Below are 18,868 nucleotides of genomic sequence, written 5' to 3' on the forward strand. Positions count from 1 at the left end.
ACATGTTGACTCATTTTATTTCAGTAAATTCACAGAAGATATTTATTATGTATTTAGCAGTTGACAACATTTATATTGCATACAAAGTAAAAAAAAAAAAAAAGTTTAAGACACTGATGCAAAGACAGACCTCCCCAAAAGTGTAAATGGTATTCATTGAAGCTCTTTATAGTGACAAAATAAAGTGGCACAGAAAAATAAATGAGAAACCTATAAGATGTAATGCAAAACTTTCCTTTCGATGGATTTTTAGAGAAAAAAAAACAATGTTGGCTATTAAAAAGACATGAGTAGATAAAGTCTACCCTCTTGTGGTTCTATGTTATTATTGCACATTACTATGTGGTACCTTCAATCTACATGTGTTTGCACTCCATACCAGTGTCTATCAGCAACTTTAACACTGGGAGAAAACTTTTGCTGTGCTTAATTCAGATGATTGTACTTCTGTTTTTGTCAACGGTTTGCTTAAACCCTTAAAAAAAGACTCGTTTGTAAATATTGCTTTTCATCTTTTTTTGTAAATTACATTTAAAAAAAGGTTTATTAAATATGAATATAAACACCACTATCCCTAGACTGATTTATTTCCAATAAATGATGGTTGTTACTATGCAAAGAATGATAGAATTCAGAATATATCTGATAAGAGAAGAACCAACCATGAAGTAACTGATGTTCTACTGCTTTAAAAAAAAAAGGAAAGGATTCCTCCAACTGGTTATTGAAAGTTAAAAAAAATATAGAAGGCCAAAAGTGCTACAATCCTAATACATATGTCATATGTCTTTTATACTAGATGTGATGATTTCAATTAAACTGTCAAATACCTACCAAATGTTTCAGTATTTATTTAAATCATTAAAATGTTATTATAGGCCTATGCAAAAATCATATATAACCATTTCAGTACTAATTTCATATTTCATGTGCCACAATCATGAAATGATTTAAACTGACACCTCAACTCATTAAACAGACCTGGGGTACAAACTCCAGTCCTCGAATGAATGGTTAATAACCAGGCCCTGCAAAGCCTGCTGATAGACCAGAAAGGTAAATCAGCCTTTTGATTCAGGTGTGTTGGAGCAGGGATGCATCAAAATATTAGGGGACACTGGTACTTAAGGACTGTAGGTAGAACCCTTGAAATAGACCCTAACATTTGATTGGCTAACCTACACTGCTTTCGTGCATGGTCGATTTTAGCCTTAAAGGTGGAATCTAGTTATGGATCTCTGGTTGTAAATTTACATCACAGATATGAGAGATTGACAGGAAAAGCATGAATGCTGTGTAATTTAGCTGATTGCTGTGTACTCTTTTAAAACCACACCAGAGTTGCAGTGAGATGCTTTCACTGCACATTTGATTGTTTGATTTGATTAAAGCAATGCTACAAAGAAGAATACAAGTTAGACATTAATATTGGCAGACGCCATCACTACAAAAACAACCAGAACTGAATCCCTTGCTACTTTAATTTCCCTCAGTTTCAGTTTTTAACTCACAGCTCAAGGTTCCACCATTTGAAGTCAAATGGCTTTCTACGGACATTGGAACCACAGTGCACCTCTCCCAGCAGTTTGTGGTAGGTGGCAAAGTCGTCAATGAACGTACAGTTGAGGCCCAGAGCCTCCATCAGGGAGCACATCTCTGCCTCGAGGACACAGCGTCCATTCACCTTGGGGCCAAATGGTTTTGGAATGCCAAGATTTTTCCCCAAAACAATCATGTTGACCTGAAAGTAATTTCACAAGCCATGGAATTAGCTTATTTTTATAGTATGTAAAAAAGTAAATGTTACCCTTGGTCAAATCGTGAACTAACAGGGATTAAATATGTTTTTTTGAAAAACTGGGTTAAATTTCGTCAAACCCAAGTGTTACACCCAGAACTGTAGGATCAAAACATATTAAACAGAACCTTCTTGCAACACCAAACAGGCTAAAATATGTCAAACAGCAACACAAGAAATTCAAGATCAGATGAAAACTATTGTCATTGTAAATTATCAGTCCAGCCAATCTAAGATTAGGGGGGAATTACCTCTTTTCATAGGGCAATGCTGGTTTGGATATTTTACAATTAGTAAATTAAGTCTTCGTTTGTTAAAAAGAAGAAATTGTAAAGGGACAAATATCTTTTCACAACACAGTAGCTCCACCTGTGCATTTTAACATAAAAACAAAATGAATAATTAAAACAAACCATATCAGGGTAGTAGGCCACAGCTCTGTATTCAGCATCCTTATTCTCCAGCTTGAAAAGAATTGGCAGGTCAATAATGTCATCATCATCCAGGCCCAGCTCTCTCTTCAATACATCCCTGTTCCAGTCAATGCAGCTCTGTTACAAGCAGGTGGCAAAAAAGAGAATTTTATTTGAAGATAATATTATTTGATGCTCACTATGGGGCATAATGAACAGATGTGAACAGTATAATTGCATTATGTTTCATGTTTAGCACAATGTAAACAGCCTCATAAATCATACTTACAACTGTGAATCTACTGTAAATAATAATAATATTTTAAATAAATGAGTCTACCCAAATAAATGAACTTCAACCTCATTTCCATCTATAGAAAGCCACCCCAGAGCATGATGCTGCCATCACCATGTTTCAATATGGGCATGGTGTCCTTTCACTGATGGTCAGTGTTGTATTGGTGACCATCATAGCTTAAAAAAAAACTTGTTTATAAATTCCTGCAGCTGTCGTACTAGGTACTAGGACAGCTGAAATTTATTTCAGATTCATCAGATTTACTGTAATTTATGGTGGGTGTGATCAAAAGCAGACTGAATGCAGAAACTGAATCAGAAGGTGCTGCAGCAAAGTATTAGTTGAACATGTGTACATGTATGCAACCAGGTTATTGCATATTTTCATTTATTATATTTTTTTCTCCAGTAAATTTTGGTTGTTTTACCACTTTGGCATTACATTACATTATATGCGGAAAAGGCTTTGAAGTGGTTGATTAAAGTCTTCAATACAAACATTAAAAAAAAACTTGTACTTTAACAGGGATGCGTTTAGTTTCGAGAGCCCCAGTATGCAGCTTACATTCCCACTCACCTGTACATAGTTATTTTCAGCTTGCAGATTTTCATCACTCAGGATCTCATCCACTGTCACTGGCTTTTCATCATTCACACCTTTTGAAAGAATTGCACTTTTGAGTTCTGTAAGTTCTTAATATTTCCCATCATTGTTTTAAGGTATCAGCTATCAACAGGCCAAATGTACCGTCAAACATCTTGGCTTGTCCATGTCCGTCATTGTGGAGTCTTCTGAATATTTTGTAGCCCGCATCTGGGCTGGCCAGCAGCAGTCGAAAGCCCTGTAAGCAGGCACACAAAAGACAAAGATAACACGTGTTCTCGTATCCGGAGGGCTCACACAATCCCTCAGTGAAAGTAAGGGCTTTGTAGCATGAACCAATAATGGTGGCAAATTAAAGGAAGAATCTGAACTCTGGAACCCCAGGGACAGTACATCTGATGGATCTGTATGCAGCGGTAAGCATTTTGCAACTATGGGTTTCATCATCTATAAAGTTTGAACAGAAGTATTACACAGCAGTATTTATACAACCATCTTCATTAACACAAAATATTTCTTTAATCTCAGAGTTTCAGAGACTTCTAAAACTGATGACAGGATGAAGCATAGCTTTTCTGGCAGACAGCAGTATAAACACTATTTATATATTTTCTTGTTATCTGTATGACAGCAGTTTGGGTTTGTTCTTTTTAAGTAGCATGTCTACCTTTCTGTCAGGAGCAGGAACAAAACTCATGAATTCATCGATATGGCCAACCAAGAGCCAGTCAGAAAACAAGGCAACAGGCTCCTGAACCTTCTGAGCCCACAAGAAGTCTTGAACCACTTTGGTCATGTTTCGTCCCTTCGTTGCCCTTATAGAAAGAAAGAGAAAAACAACTATTGACACATACTCTTTTTATTCCTCCGAAGAGGGTGTGGATGTGCGTGAATGTTGTAGTCTAACATTTACGACAGACATTTTTATGTAAAAAGAAAGGTGTTTCAGCCTGGTTGAGGTGAAGGTTAAATTATATATGCTTCATTATCAAATGTGTAGAAAAGAAAAGCTGGAGCGTTATTTACTTAAAGTTCCATATAGTAATATGCCACTAAACACAAATCAGATATGCAATAGTTTAACAGGCGCATAAAGATCATAGAGAGAAATCTGAAAACAAGTCAGAACCCTGGGAAGAAAATGAAGCAAAATAAGCCACGAACTAAGACTTGCCCTTTTATAATTTGCTTAATAACCTACCTAGCCTTAAAACTGTTCTGTGGTGCTGTTACTTACGTTGGGAAGGCAACCCCAATGAGGATTCTGCCCAGAGGGTATTTTTTTCCATTCACCGTGACAGGAGGGCTAACCTCCAGGTTACCGAACGAGTCCAGACTGCTCACATCTTTTCTGTGAGCCACCCTGGTCACATACCCAAAGTCAGGCCCCTGAGGATGAAAATCGGTTTAAAGAGCTGCTCGACCAAGGCAAGACAATTTTTCTACAAATGGCAAATTAGCTGATTTTAGAAATGGAAATATCCTTTATTGTCCCTCAGTGGGAAAATTCAGGTGTCCCAGCAGCAAGGTCACAAAGGGAAGTATGCAGATTCACACAAATTTAGGAATAACAAAAAATAAGAAATAACAGACTGTACAGTAAGGGCAGATTAGCAACACAAGAAAATACTGTACAGTTATTAAATATAACATACTTGGGTTCTCAGAAATGTATTAGTTACAATAATTTAACAAATATACAAACCATGACTGTAATTATTTGGGTATTATATCCTAAAAAATACAAACTATGCCTTCCTATGAGAAATAACATTTTTCCTGTACACAGTTCTGAGATTTACCTAAGCTCCATAAGAGTGGCATTTGATCATCATCTGCACAGTTTACATTTGATTTACTGCAGCCTTTATTACAAGCTAACAAGCGTGTAGATCTTCAAACTCCTTTCTACATTACGTTATCGTGTCACAAATAATACATATTTCAATATTTGGCACCGATACAAATACAATCGCAATTAGCTTAACTGCTGGTGGTGATCATTTATATTTTTTGAACGAATTGAAAGCTTTACAAAAATCAAACTGTCTACTGATGATCTCTGATGTTCAAAACAGAAAACATCAAGATAGTCAAGATGCCCTGGAGACCTATTAAGTGGCTACGGATGTGATAAGATGTTAAACATTTTCCAAAGCATTTCGTTTCTGTAAACAGAGACTCTTACCAGAAGTTCATCATAGGGAAAGTCATCAAGAGTTCCATCTCTAGGGGAATCCAGAACCACAGGAAAACTGTGATGGGGTGAATCAATGTAACCAAATTCCAGTTCATCCTGAAAAACAGATATTTAATCTTCCTTCTTGTGCTTCAGTTTTTTACAGATGACTGGTTTCCTCTGTTTTGTTAATGCTGTCTAAATCCCTCACATATCAAACTATACGTTAGTCAAAAAGCACTAATAAACGTAATGAAATTATTAATACAAAAGCAGACAATTGAAGGAAAATGTTCATGAAAATCAAGTAAAGAAAATGCTTGAGGTATGTCAAGCGAAAATGTTTCGGATTTGGACTCATTACGTGTTCTTACTTGCATCCAGCGGTCTCCTCTGTTCATATACTCATGGCAGATTTTCAGCTTGGACCCACTCTTTGTAACAAGGTTCCTCATTCCTTTGAGGAACTGGTAGTTATCAGATGTACTGAAACCACAGACAGACATGTGTTTTGTTGTTAAGAAATAGCTTTTACATTTTGAAATTATGACTTTTGGCATTCTAAAATGTTGTAACAGTTGATTACTTAATGTCGAACAAAAACGTGATAGATTATTAGAAAAATAGATCAAACAAAAAGCATCAAAAGTTGGTAGAAATGACATAAGTTAACAGTCAGGCATACACTGCATCAGCAGCTGCAAGAAAACTAAAAGAGGAAGATGTGATGCAACCTGCTAAAATATTTACATTTCACAAACATCTTTATTATTCATTAGCTAACTTTTACCTGCAGACAAACACCTCCACAGGCTGGAGGGTGTTGGGTGTCATGATCCATGGCGACACTCTAAACACCACTTTGTCGGTGAAAATGGGCGTCTCAGGAATTCCCTTTAGAAAACAATTTAGTATACATACAACTGTTCTGTTAAGGCCTCAGCAGGTTTGTCAGACAACATCAGTAAACAAATAGCATTACGAAGATCAAGGAACACAGGTCAGGAATGATGTTGTGGAGAATTTTAAAGCCTGATTAGGTTACAAAGCAATATCCCAGAGCGCCATTCAGTCCGTTATCAGAGAATAAAATGAGTACGGCACAACTGCAAACATACCGACACCATACCGTCATCCACATAAACTGACAGGCTGGGCAAGGAGAGCATTAATTAGAGAGGCAGCTAATGTATCTCTGGAGGAGCTGCAGAGATCCACAGCACAGGTGAGAAATCTGTCAACTGGACAACTATTGGTCATGGACTCCACAAATCTGACTTTTATGGAAAAGTAGCAAGAAGAAAGTTGCTGGAAAAAAAAAAAAAAGAAAATAGGGGGATCCGATAGAAAGCCACGAGGCATGTAGGGGAAATGCAAACATGTGGAAGAAGGTATTCTAGTGATATGAGACTAAAATGTACTTTCTGACCCACATAAAACACACCTTTCTAGCAGGACAATTATACTAAACACACAACCAGAGCTACAATTGAATGGTTTAAAATCAAATAATGTTTATGTGTTAGAATGGCCCAGTCAAAGATGTGCAAAGCTTCCTGAAGGACTTACAGCTCCAGCTGTAATGAACCTTTGTCCTACAAAGTATCAAGGGGCTTAACATAAATGCATCCCACAGTTTTCACACATTTGTAAAATAAATAAATCATTGTACACCATTTTCCTTCCACTTTACAGTAGTGATGGGTCTATGGAGTCTATTACATAAAATCACAATAAATGCAATGTAATTTGTTGTTGTAAAATAAAAATAAAAGGAAAAAGTGCAACCTCACAGATTGGCTCCAGTAAGCTGAGGCTGATGGTTATGAGCCCATCAAAGTCCTTGTCAGGAAACCTCAGGCCTTCCACATAAAAGTTCATCTCTGCTGAGCCTCCAAGGTAAGGCACTTCCTTGGACAGCACCTCACTGCTAAGCACCAGTGGAAAGTCCTTGACAAAGGCACTAAATATTTTCCCTGCAGAAGCAGAAATATTAATAATCACTACCAGCTGCTTGACTTAGAAAAATACATGTGCCTAATGAGTGATTAACTTAAACTATAAACCACTGCAGCCAAAGGACACTAGCTGAATTGCACCTGCATTACATCATCTGTTGTCATTTATGTTTTTTTTAAACCCTCGTTTTTACTCACGCAGGCTGTTCTTAACCACATCAGGGGATTCAGCTCTAAAAACTCGAACACCCTCTGCATCTCCCTGAGAGATGTGCATGGTGAGTTTATAGCCTTTTGGGAGTTGGGCAGGGCCTCTGGTCCGCAGCACCATGAGCGACATGTCCTTAAGATCTGTATTAAAAACAAAAAAAATACACCTCACACAATTTACTTCTCCCTCAAGTATTAAACATGACTTGCAGTTTTGGTCCTCAGACTGTAAGGTTTTAGCTCTAAAGACAAAATGCAAAGACGTTTGATTTTTGTTGTCTCCAACTTAGCAACATGTAATCATCTTTTAGAAATAATCTTGTTTCAAGTCTTGCATTGCACTGGCTCAGATTATTACAACACAGTTGCTGCATAAAGTAACTCCCAGCTAACTAGGAGCACTCGGTCTCAATTTCTGTCACAAACTTCTCCACAAACCCCCAAGTTCACGATTACTACCGTATTCCAAAACAATTGAATCCAACAATAGCAATTGTTGCAGATCTTTTTATTCTCAGAGTGTCACTTCTGGCAATAATGAATAAAAATTGGAACTGATCAATTCTGGCTTAGAAAAAATGGTTAACAGTAACTTTTTTAGCTGGGATAAAAAATGACTTCATTTATTGTTCAATTTAAACCTTTAATGATATTTTAGGTACCGTAATATAATAACTATAAGTCCTAACTTTAGATACAATACAAAGCACAGATATTGTAATATTTCCTCTTTCAGCTGTCTTCTAAAACCTTAAAACTGTTTCAAATACACAGATCTGCAACACTAAAACTTGCATCAGAGAATGCAAAAACTACCCATTTATCAAAAAAAGCAATTATTACACAGTGGAAAAAAATAAAGTGAAAAATACTGCTCTGCACTGATATTTTACCTGTCACTTTGGAGATGCGGGCCTCCTCACAGTCTGGTTTCTTGTTGTAGGACTTTTCTGAGTCACAGTTAACCAGAAGGATAGCTCCGTGCCCATTAGGACCCCATTTCCAGGATTCCTAAGAGATTTTCAACAGACCAAAAATGGCAAAGAGAGTCTGCTGAAATGTCTACACAGCAATTCTGTAAAACTACCTTAAAATTTGTGTTTTTTTAACACAAGGACTCAGCATTATGCAAGAACATGTGTCCATAAGTGGTGTTATTTTGTTGAACTGTGAACCTGAAGATGCAGTTTTTTTCATGACAAACTAACTGTGTGCCACTTTCCCTGATGCTATTAAACAATGTTCTATCTGGGACTAAATGAAAGATGTCAGCGAAAGAACTCAAGTCATGACCCTTAAAGGTAAGAGTTTGGTGACTGCTGTGTTTTTATGCATGTATGAAGGTTTGTCTGTGCACAGTTCAAGCCACCATACACATATGCCCACCTCTGTGGGAACCTGTTAATGATAATGTATCTCTTTCACTTGCTTTAGATTTTCTTGCTATAGATTGCTATACATACTTATTTTGCACTCTGATAATAACAGCAGTTTTTTTAAGGGTTTGGCCAGAATAAAACACAGTTTTGGCTAGCAGAGATAACAGGAGAAAATTAAACGGATGTAAATGAGGTGACAAAGTCCAGCTTGCAAATGCTAGGTGATGGCATCTTGAAATTAGAACTACTTCCTGACGGTGAATTGAGAGAATACAGTGTGGAATGTAGAGCAAAAAACATTTTTGGACAGCAAAAGTTGGACAGCTGAATTCAAAACAAAATGTGGAGAATAAAAAAAGACCATGCAGAGGTGAAAAAATATAACCGTCCCTGCCTCAGCATGTTCAAGCTTGTACAAAGAAAAGCACCTTAACACCCTTAACTCATCAATAGGTACCACGGTAATTTATTTCCTGACAAGAATTCTTATGGACAAGTGGGTAGTGTTACTGTAATCAACGTTTCAGGTTTTACCTTGTCTGGGTTGTTCTTCTCCACAATACCATCTCTGTCAGCATCCACATCAAGAGAGATCTCTGTGGGACAGACACGTTTATCGCATACTGCTTTTGCATTACCTTATCCTTTCACTCAGAAGGCTCAAACACAGTGCAGCTATTGTTTCACTGCTCCCTGTTCCAGTACAGAATAATGTTTAGACTTTAATCTATTTTCAAACAATAATTGATTAAAATCAAATAATTTAGTTGCAAATTTCTTTATGTTGTTTAATGAAATAAAACTTACCAATGGCTGTCAGGTACATAATTGCTGTCCCCAAGACCTCTTTGTTCTTCCCATAGTAGCAGACAGACAGCTTATAAAAAAGCAAGTATGCCAAGTATGTGTCAATTAAAGGATAATAGTTTAATAGCAAAAGCTGTAAAATATTTGAGAATGTTGCAATGATAGCAAGAGTCTATGATCTCAATCGGTATGAAATAATTTAAAGGCTATGAATTAAAATTAAACTACCATTAACTGAAGCTAGATCTGCTAAAGGGCATGGTGGGATTGAAATTAATTCTTCTTTCAAGAAAATTGATGTGCTTTATTTTTTTTTACATGAACTTAAACAATAAACGTGTATTTTATCAAACCTGAAGCTCTTAATTTTCATGGCTGTCCAAATTACCTTTTCATCTCTTTTGGACTGACTGGCATGGTTAATGCTGATGAGAAGCACTGAGTTTCCAGTGAGGAGTATAGGAGACAGGTGGGATGTCTCCGCAGGTGGAGGGCTTATGTTGTATTGAACATTGGCAGTGCACTTCACAGAGAAGAACTTGGAACCAGGAGGGGCACTCCTGAAAACCAGAACAACACATTTTGATTTTAGGTGTTATAGCTAATACAGAGATTGTGTTCATTTTCCACTACACATAGCATTTTGCATGCAGGCCCATAAGTAGAACTGTATCTCGTTTGACCAGATCACCTTCTTCTAAATGTTTGCTGTGTGTCATGGCTTCTGGCAAACAGTAGAGGAAACCTGTTATGCATTTTTATAAATAATCTTGCCACTTTCCATTGCAACCAGATTGGTGGAGTGCACAACTCATAGTTGTACTGTCAGAAGAGTCCTCTATCTGTGATTTTCTACAGCTTCTCCAAAGTTACCAAAGCCTTTTGCCTGCTTCTCTAAATAATGCTCACCTTGCCCATCCTGTCAATTTAGATGCATGGTGTTTGTCTTAATAAGTCTGCAGATTTTGCCATAGTCTTTCCATTTACTGATGACAGATTGAACAGTGCCAGGGAAATGTTCAAAACTTGGCTCTATCCATCTTCCTATCAACTGTGACCCTTCCACATCTCTGCCAAAGAATTCCAGTATTCCCACAGCAGGATGCTGGAATTTGCATTTTTTTTAAAGTGGGGATTTTTTTGGCCTAGTCTTTGTATACACACACACGTCTAACTTCTTCCAAATTTGCTGTCCTCCCACATGGCTTGAGGCAAAATGCACACATTGCTTCTTATGGTGTTCTTTTGGGATTGTAAAATGACAACATACGCTTAAGTTCAAGTTAAGTAGAAGTAAGAATACTGCTGCAAGGTGATGTAAATAACTGTAAAAGATGTACAATGCAGTGCTTCCAAGAGCACTGATGTGTGGAGTAAATGTAGGGCAGTGGCATAAATATGCCAGAGTCTAATATCCCTTTAGAGAAAGACATACTAGAATATGATGAATGACAATACGTTTACCCCAATTAGGCGGATGTCCCCTGCAACATCAGGCCAATCACTTACCCCTGAACTTCTACAGAGCCACAGACTTAACTCCCAAGGGGTGGTACACGCACCTACCTGGAGGAGGAGCAACAGCTGGTGTTAGCAACCAACAGCCAGCAGTGAGGCCAAAACTAACCAACCAATCCACAGGGCTTCATGACCAGCAGCTACAGTACCGCACCCCAGCTCCCCAGCCCCATGATGGAGGTGTGAACACACAGCACCCCCCTGCACCCCCAATTCTGTCACCTTACAAAGATCACTATGCTGCTCCACCTCTGACTGGCATGCTGGTGGAGGATTGGATTCGGGACATGCAATATCTCCTGGAAGCAATAGAGCTCCCACCACACCTGCGGTTTTCCACTGTGGTGCGTCATCTGAGTGGTGAGGCCAGGAAATTAGTTCTGAACCTACCCCTTTATGACCAAACCCCTGAGATGGCTTTTGAAGAACTGAGGGCTGAGTATGGCGACACACAGAGCTCTCTAGACCCACTGGCTGACTTCTACGAATGGAGCCAGAGACCAGAAGAATCTGCCTGCTCATGTGCGATATCGCTTGAAGCAAATTTGAGAGCGGTAGAAGATAGCCAAAGTGGAGGCAAGCCATTCCCAGAAAAAGTTCCAATCACTCCACAAGTTGAAGCGAGCTCACACCCAGATTCAGACTGCACCTGCCAGTAGCCCAATGGTGAAGATGGAGGAGACCAGCCACACATCAGAGTTGTCAGAGCTCACAGAACTGGTTAACAAGTTAGCTATTCGCCAAGCAGAGCAAATGGATAAATTGAACTACCTTGAATCAAGAGTTGCTGCTCCACCTGCTCCATCCCCTGTACCACCACCACGAGTCCAGGCACCCATAGGACCTCCAACCCAAACGGCAACTGTGTCATGCTACAGATGCAGGAAACAAGGACACATTGGGATCTGGTAACACAGCTCTGCATACTCTGGCAGTCAGGTGGATGGGAACACACCCCATCCAGCTCAGCCTTTAAACGGGTAGAGCCCGTGGTCACAGGGGCAACCATGGGCGAGCAGCCAGATCCCCATCCACAAGACATAAAGACAACTGATGGAGGAGAAAACAGCCCATTAGTGGGTCCTAGAAACAAAGGTGAGGTGGAAATCAATGGAATGAAGTGCAGAGCACTCATTGACTCTGGCTCTCAAATCACCAGTATTACCCACAGCTACTGGTGCAGCCACCCTATCCTTCAGAAACAGAGGTTACAGCCCTCTTCGATACTGATAGAAAGTGCAGCTGGTCAGAGTGTAACCCACCATGGTATTCTCTGCATTAACTTGAAAGTGTTGGAAAAAAAGAGTTTAAGAATGTGCCAGCTATTGTGGTTGAGGACTCGGAATATCGCCTGTCTGTCCCTCTGCTGATAGGAACTAATGTTCTCCGTGCCTCCAGGGCCCATCTCCAAGCAGCTTATGGCCAACAATTTCTCCAGCATGTCAGAGAGAGCCATCCACAATGGTACACCTCTCTTTTGGAGATGGGTGATACAGGACATTATAATGTGGAGGACAGGGTGGGTCGGGCTGAATATACAGGCCACAAAATACACATCCCTGGGGGAAAAGAAATGGATCTAATGTGCAAGGTGACAGCTGGCCCACGGAGAAAGACATACACTGCACTGATTGAAGGTCAATGCTCCCTGCAGCTTCCTCAAGACCTGCTGGTTGCCAAGGTCCTCGCTGATGTGAAAGGGGGATGCACCCCTGTGAAAGTGATGAACCTGTCTCAACATCTAGTTACATCAAGCCACACATCCACCTAGCCAATGTGTCCCTAGTGGATGGTGTTCTGGACTTCTCAGACAAAAAGCAGGGCAAAAGCCATGGAAGCAGGTCCAAAGAGACATGTCTGAGTCTGACTCAGGTAATATCAAGTTGTGGTGTGGATTTAAGTGAAGCTGCAGTTGAGGATGAACACCAGCGCTCCGTTCTTAAAGAGCTGGTGGATAAGAATGTCGATGTGTTCTCCCGCCATCCTATGGATTATGGTCACAAAGACTGTGCAACACGAAATTCCACTGGTGGATTCTAAGCCATTCCGGCTCCCCCATCACAGTGGCAAGATGTCAGGAAGATGTTGATCGAGATGGAGGCAGCAGGGGTCATAAGGCCCAGTAAGAGCCCTTACGCTTCACCTGTGGTGGCTGTGACAAAAAAGGATGGCTCGCTACGGTGGTGTATCGACTACCGTAAATTGAACTCCTGCAGCACAAGAGATGCATTTCCCCTGCCAAGAATAGAAGAGGCTCACTGGGGCAGGCCAGGTTCTTCTCCACGCTTGACCTCACATCAGGTTATTGGCAGGTGGAGGTGGCGGACCACGACAAGCACAAAACAGCATTCAGCACACCGATGGGTCTGTTTGTGGCCAATCAAATGCCTTTTGGGTTACAGAATGCTCCATCAACCTTCCAGAGACTCATGATTTGCTGTTTTGGAGACCTGAATTTCACCCACCTCCTTATCTATCTGGATGACCTAATTATCTTTTCTAAAACCTTTGATGAACATCTCAACAGACTGCAGCTGTTGTTCGATCGACTTCGGGAGCATGGACTGAAGCTTAAACCTTTTAAATGCCAGCTGATGAGAAAAGAAGTGCAGTACCTGGGTCACCTGGTATCTGCTGAGGGAATCCGGACTGACCCAGAGAAGATTCGTAGAATCAAAGACTGGACCAGGCCAACAAACCGCAGGGAGGTCCTGCAATTTCTGGGGTTTTCTAGCTACAACAGGCGGTATGTCAGTGGGTACTCTTTCCTGGCGGCTCCCCTATACCGGCTCACAGGTGGTGACCAAAGAGTGAAGAAAAGAAGGGGGAAAAAAAAAGGCTTGGCACCTGACCCACCCTTCTTACGGACAGGTGAATGTGAGGAGGCATTCCTGACCTTAAAACGCAGACTCACAACCACTCCGGTGCTGGGTTACCCGAACTACAACCTACCGTTTGTCCTACAGACAGAAGCCTCAGGGGAGGGGCTAGGTGCTGTCCTGGTCCAGGTTCAAGATGGCACAGAGAGCCATATCTTACGCCAACCGAGGGCTGAGTCCAGCAAACACGAGGTATTCCACCCACGAGCTGGAGTTCCTTGCCCTGAAGTGGGCGATAACAGACAAATTCTATGACCATCTCTATGGTCGTAGAATCTCAGTCCAGACAGACAACAACCCCCTCAAGTACATCATGAGCTCTGCAAAGTTGGATGCCACGGGGGAACGGTGGGTGTCCCATTTGGCTGCTTTTGACTTTGATGTCCAGTACCGGAGAGGACAGAACAATGCTAATGCTGATGCCCTTTCGCATATGTCAAAGCAGGACGTCAACGAGACCCTGCAATCATGCCCTCTGCGGGTGTCCAGAAAGCTCAAACTGAGTGCAGAACAGTACATGGAAGATTCCGAGACCTCCTCAGCCCAGACCACACCAGCCTCAGGTAAACCATTTAGATGCGGCAGGTAAAGCATTTAGATGCAATGACCCATACATACAACTGTTCACGCCATAACTCTACCAGGTATTCGCCATACTTCTTGATGTTCAGCAGACATCCTAGACTCCCAGTTGACCTCATCTTTGGGCTCCAGACTACTAATGAACCAGGTGAATACAGTGAATATGTTCAGAGACTGTGTAACTGTCTATCACAGGCGTATGCCCAAGCAAACCAAACCTCTCACCAGGTCAAAAGTCAGCAGAAAAAAATACTATGACCAAAAGGCAAAGAGTCAGATTTTCAACCCAGGGGACAGAGTCTTAGTCAAAGTCTGTCATGTAGAGGGACGGCAAAAACTAGGCGACAAGTGGGAGCCTCAGCCATACATTGTGGTGAAAAAGCAACCAGACATACCTGTGTATGTGGTGTGGCCAGAAAACAGTGATACTGAGAGGGTGGTCCACCAGAAACTTCCGACCCAATGTATGTTTCTCCCAGTAGAGCAGGCAGAGGTCGCGACAGCAGGGGAGATTGAAGCTGACACAGCAGAAGAGGAGATAATGGAGGACACAGAGGATATGACAAGACAAGCCTGTTGGGTGACCATGCAGGGAATGGAGGACTTGGAACCCGATGAGTTGGAGGAAAATGTGGAGGAAATTACAGGTGAGACGACAAATAAGCAGGTTGAACGGCCTGGAATGGAAGGAGTGCATATGTCAGACAGAAAATCCGAAGGAAGGACGGAACATGTAATGGATGGGGGTATCACTTCGGCCCCTGGACCCAGTGCTCTGAGAAGGAACTTGCCAAGGAATCGGCACCCCCAAGGAGATTTTCCTGTGAGTCACAAATAGTGGAAACTGAGGACATTCGACAAAAGATCAAAAGAGGATGGAAGCTGTGGGAGTGAGTGAGATGTTTGCGAATGCCTGACGGTTTTGAGTGTTTAAGACTGTTTTATACAAGCTGTAAGCTTGCTAGTCATTCGTTCCATTGAATACACTTACCAAGTTATGCGCGTGACTTAATTACCTCGGTAATCTCTTTTTCGTTTAATGACTGAGTATTTGATTCTGTATAGGTTTTTTTTTTTATATATATACTGTATTTGGGAAACTGCTTTAATGTGAGGTATGTTGATACTCAGTGTTTGTTTATGCCTCGGAAGGTTTGGAAGTGTGCCGAATAAACTTAACGGTCTCAACCACGACTTTGACAACCCGTGCCTGATTCTCACCTCCACCCACACTCCGACAACAACCCTTAGAACACAACGCAGAGTCTTCGGAAGTAGCGAGGTGCCATCTGACATGGACAGGGTTACATAAACATAACTTAGGATGAACACTGACGGTATTCTGATTTGCTTATTGCTATCTTTACTCGCCAGGCTGGTCATTTTCCTACTTCATCTATTTAATATTTATGTAGACACTCACCTGTCACCATTTTACTGTGATTTCTTGTATGAATCAGGTTGATTTGGCAAAAAAAAAAAAATGGGAAAAAAGGTGGAGTAAACCGAAATGGACAAAGGAGCAGTGCCTGCTGCACACCTGGTGAAGAGTGTTGAAACAGGCATACTTGCGAGCGCACTCTCGAGAAGACCAATGTGTCGTTCCCTCTGCTTTCTGCACCAGCCTGCAATGTGAGCAGCACTGGTGCCTGCTGCAATTAAGAGCTACAAAGGAGATTGCAGCACACAAGCGAACTTCTCTGCAGACAAGTGGGTATTATCATGTAAGATACAACATGATCCAAGATGGCGCCGCAGATGGTCGCCTCGGTGTGTTGGTGCGCATTGTTTTGTTTTGTTTTTTGCTTGAAAACGGTCTTCTGTGATGGTACCCGGAGCTCTTTCACCAGAGAAGAACTCATGAACATCAGGGCTACTACACCAGAGGAGTTATTTCCAACTTTTCTGCCTACTGCTCTGGAATTTGTGGACATTCTGGTCAAAGGTGCGCTCACCTTTGTTCACGCGGTGAAACGCCGGAAGAGAGGGAAACGGGCTGGGGTGCTGGTACGACTTCACCAGCATGGACTACGAACACCGTTACCTGGAATATTTCTCTCTAACGTGCGCTCACTTCCCAACAAAATGGTGGAACTACAACTGCTGTTGGGGAAAAACAGGGACTTTTATTCATCGGCAGTTTTGTGCTTCACAGAGACGTGGCTGTGTGGATTAATACAGGACTCTGCGCTGCAGCTGGCAGGATTCCAGCTCTACAGAGCGGACAGAGACACGGACCTCTCCGGCAAAGCAAAAGGTGGAGGAATCTGTTTTTACTTCAACAGTGGTTGGTGCAACTACGTGACAGTGATTCAGCAGCACTGTTCTCCAGACCTGGAAGCCTTCATCATAAACTGTAAGCCTTTCTATTCCCCCCGTGAGTTCGCTTCGTTCATCCTGGTCGGTGTTTACATCCCGCCGCAAGCTAACATGCAGGTCGCACAGCGCATGCTCGCCGACCAGATACTGAGTGTGGAGCGGACCAACCCGGACTCCTTAGTAATCGTCGTTGGTGACTTTAACAAAGATAATCTGACCCACGAACTCCCCAAATATAGACAGTTTATAAAATGTCCGACCAGAGAGGACAACATTCTGGATCACTGTTACACCACCATCAGAGACGCTTATCATGCCGTCCCACGTGCTGCACTGGGCCAATCCGACCACATCATGGTCCACCTGATTCCTGCATACAGGCAGAAACTAAAGCTCTGCAAACCTGTTTTGAGGACGACAAGGAAGTGGAGCAGTGAGGCTGTGGAGAATCTCCAGGCGTGTTTAGGCTGTACAGACTGGGATGTGTTCAGGACTACTACCAACAGTCTGGACGAGTACACAGAGGCTGTGACTTCCTACATCAACTTCTGTGAGGACAGCTGTGTACCATCATGCACCAGGGTGAGTTACAACAACGACAAACCCTGGTTCACAGCTAAACTCAGAAGGTTAAGACTGGATAAGGACGAGGCCTTCAGGAGTGGGGACAAAGACATATACAGAGAGGCAAAGTACAAGTTTGGCAAGGCAGTGAAAGAGGCCAAACGACTGTACTCTGAGAAGCTCCAAAACCAGTTCTCAGCCAACGACTCTGCGTCTGTCTGGAAAGGGCTCAAGCAAATCACCAACTACAAGCCGAAAGCCCCCCCTCCATCAACGACCGACGCCTCGCCAACGACCTGAACGAGTTCTACTGCCGCTTTGAAAGACAAAGGGACAGTCCTGCAACCATCCCCCACGACGCCCCCCAACAGCTGCAGCCACAATCCACCACCCCCACCTCCAACCCCCACCGTGAAGTTCCCCCCCACCAGCCCCCTACCCACGTCGAGGACGGCTCTGTCCATCCAGGAGAGGGACGTAAACAAACTCTTCAGGAGACAGAACCCCCGGAAAGCTGCTGGTCCGGATTCTGTCTCACCAGCCAGCCTGAAGCACTGCGCTGATCAGCTGTCTCCAGTCTTCACAGACATTTTTAACACCTCACTAGAGACATTTCATGTGCCAGCCTGCTTCAAGTCCTCCACCATCGTCCCTGTCCCCAAGAAGCCAAGGACCACAGGGCTTAATGACTTCAGACCCGTCGCCCTGACCTCTGTGGTGATGAAGTCCTTTGAACGCCTTGTGCTCTCACACCTAAAAGACATCACCGACCCCCTCCTGGACCCCCTGCAGTTTGCCTACAGAGCCAACAGGTCTGTAGATGATACAGTCAACCTAGCCCTTCACTTCATCCTCCGGCACCTGGACTCCACAGGAACCTATGCCAGGATCCTGTTTGTGGATTTCAGCTCTGCCTTCAACACCATCGTCCCAGTTCTGCTACAGGAGAAGCTCTCCCAGCTGAGTGTGCCCGACTCCACCTGCAGGTTGATCACTGACTTCCTGTCTGACAGGAAGCAGCGCGTGAGGCTGGGGAAGCACGTCTCTGACTCCCTGACCATCAGCACTGGTTCCCCCCAAGGCTGTGTTCTCTCTCCTCTGCTCTTCTCCCTGTACACCAACAGCTGCACCTCCAGTCACCAGTCTGTCAAGCTTCTGAAGTTTGCGGACGACACCACCCTGATCGGACTCATCTCTGATGGTGACGAGTCCGCGTACAGATGGGAGGTGGACCATCTGTTGGACTGGTGCAGCCAGAACAACCTTGAGCTCAACGCTCTAAAGACAGTGGAGATGGTTGTGGACTTCAGGCAGAACCCAGCCCCACCTGCCCCCATCACCCTCTGTGACTCCACAATTGA

The 18,868-nt window shown here is 42.4% G+C and overlaps 1 protein-coding gene across 2 annotated transcripts in view; it reads right to left on the reverse strand.

Moving 5' to 3' along the window:
- The window catches only part of padi2 (peptidyl arginine deiminase, type II), a 22,729-nt gene continuing 3,861 nt past the window's right edge, over nucleotides 1-18,868 (reverse strand). For both annotated transcript variants that reach the window (XM_047347437.1, XM_047347438.1), the window contains exons 2-16: nucleotides 10,034-10,205; nucleotides 9,646-9,715; nucleotides 9,373-9,434; nucleotides 8,353-8,470; nucleotides 7,448-7,600; nucleotides 7,080-7,267; nucleotides 6,082-6,185; nucleotides 5,666-5,777; nucleotides 5,301-5,408; nucleotides 4,350-4,501; nucleotides 3,780-3,927; nucleotides 3,257-3,350; nucleotides 3,086-3,165; nucleotides 2,212-2,349; nucleotides 1-1,741 (exon numbers count right to left, since the gene is read on the reverse strand). In XM_047347437.1, coding sequence (XP_047203393.1) covers nucleotides 1,508-1,741; nucleotides 2,212-2,349; nucleotides 3,086-3,165; nucleotides 3,257-3,350; nucleotides 3,780-3,927; nucleotides 4,350-4,501; nucleotides 5,301-5,408; nucleotides 5,666-5,777; nucleotides 6,082-6,185; nucleotides 7,080-7,267; nucleotides 7,448-7,600; nucleotides 8,353-8,470; nucleotides 9,373-9,434; nucleotides 9,646-9,715; nucleotides 10,034-10,205 — 1,933 coding nt within the window. In that variant the 3' untranslated portion in view covers nucleotides 1-1,507. The remainder of the gene's footprint in view (nucleotides 1,742-2,211; nucleotides 2,350-3,085; nucleotides 3,166-3,256; nucleotides 3,351-3,779; nucleotides 3,928-4,349; nucleotides 4,502-5,300; nucleotides 5,409-5,665; nucleotides 5,778-6,081; nucleotides 6,186-7,079; nucleotides 7,268-7,447; nucleotides 7,601-8,352; nucleotides 8,471-9,372; nucleotides 9,435-9,645; nucleotides 9,716-10,033; nucleotides 10,206-18,868) is intronic.

This window comes from Girardinichthys multiradiatus, chromosome 20 (genome assembly GCF_021462225.1).
Source record: "Girardinichthys multiradiatus isolate DD_20200921_A chromosome 20, DD_fGirMul_XY1, whole genome shotgun sequence".
Lineage (NCBI taxonomy): Eukaryota > Metazoa > Chordata > Actinopteri > Cyprinodontiformes > Goodeidae > Girardinichthys > Girardinichthys multiradiatus.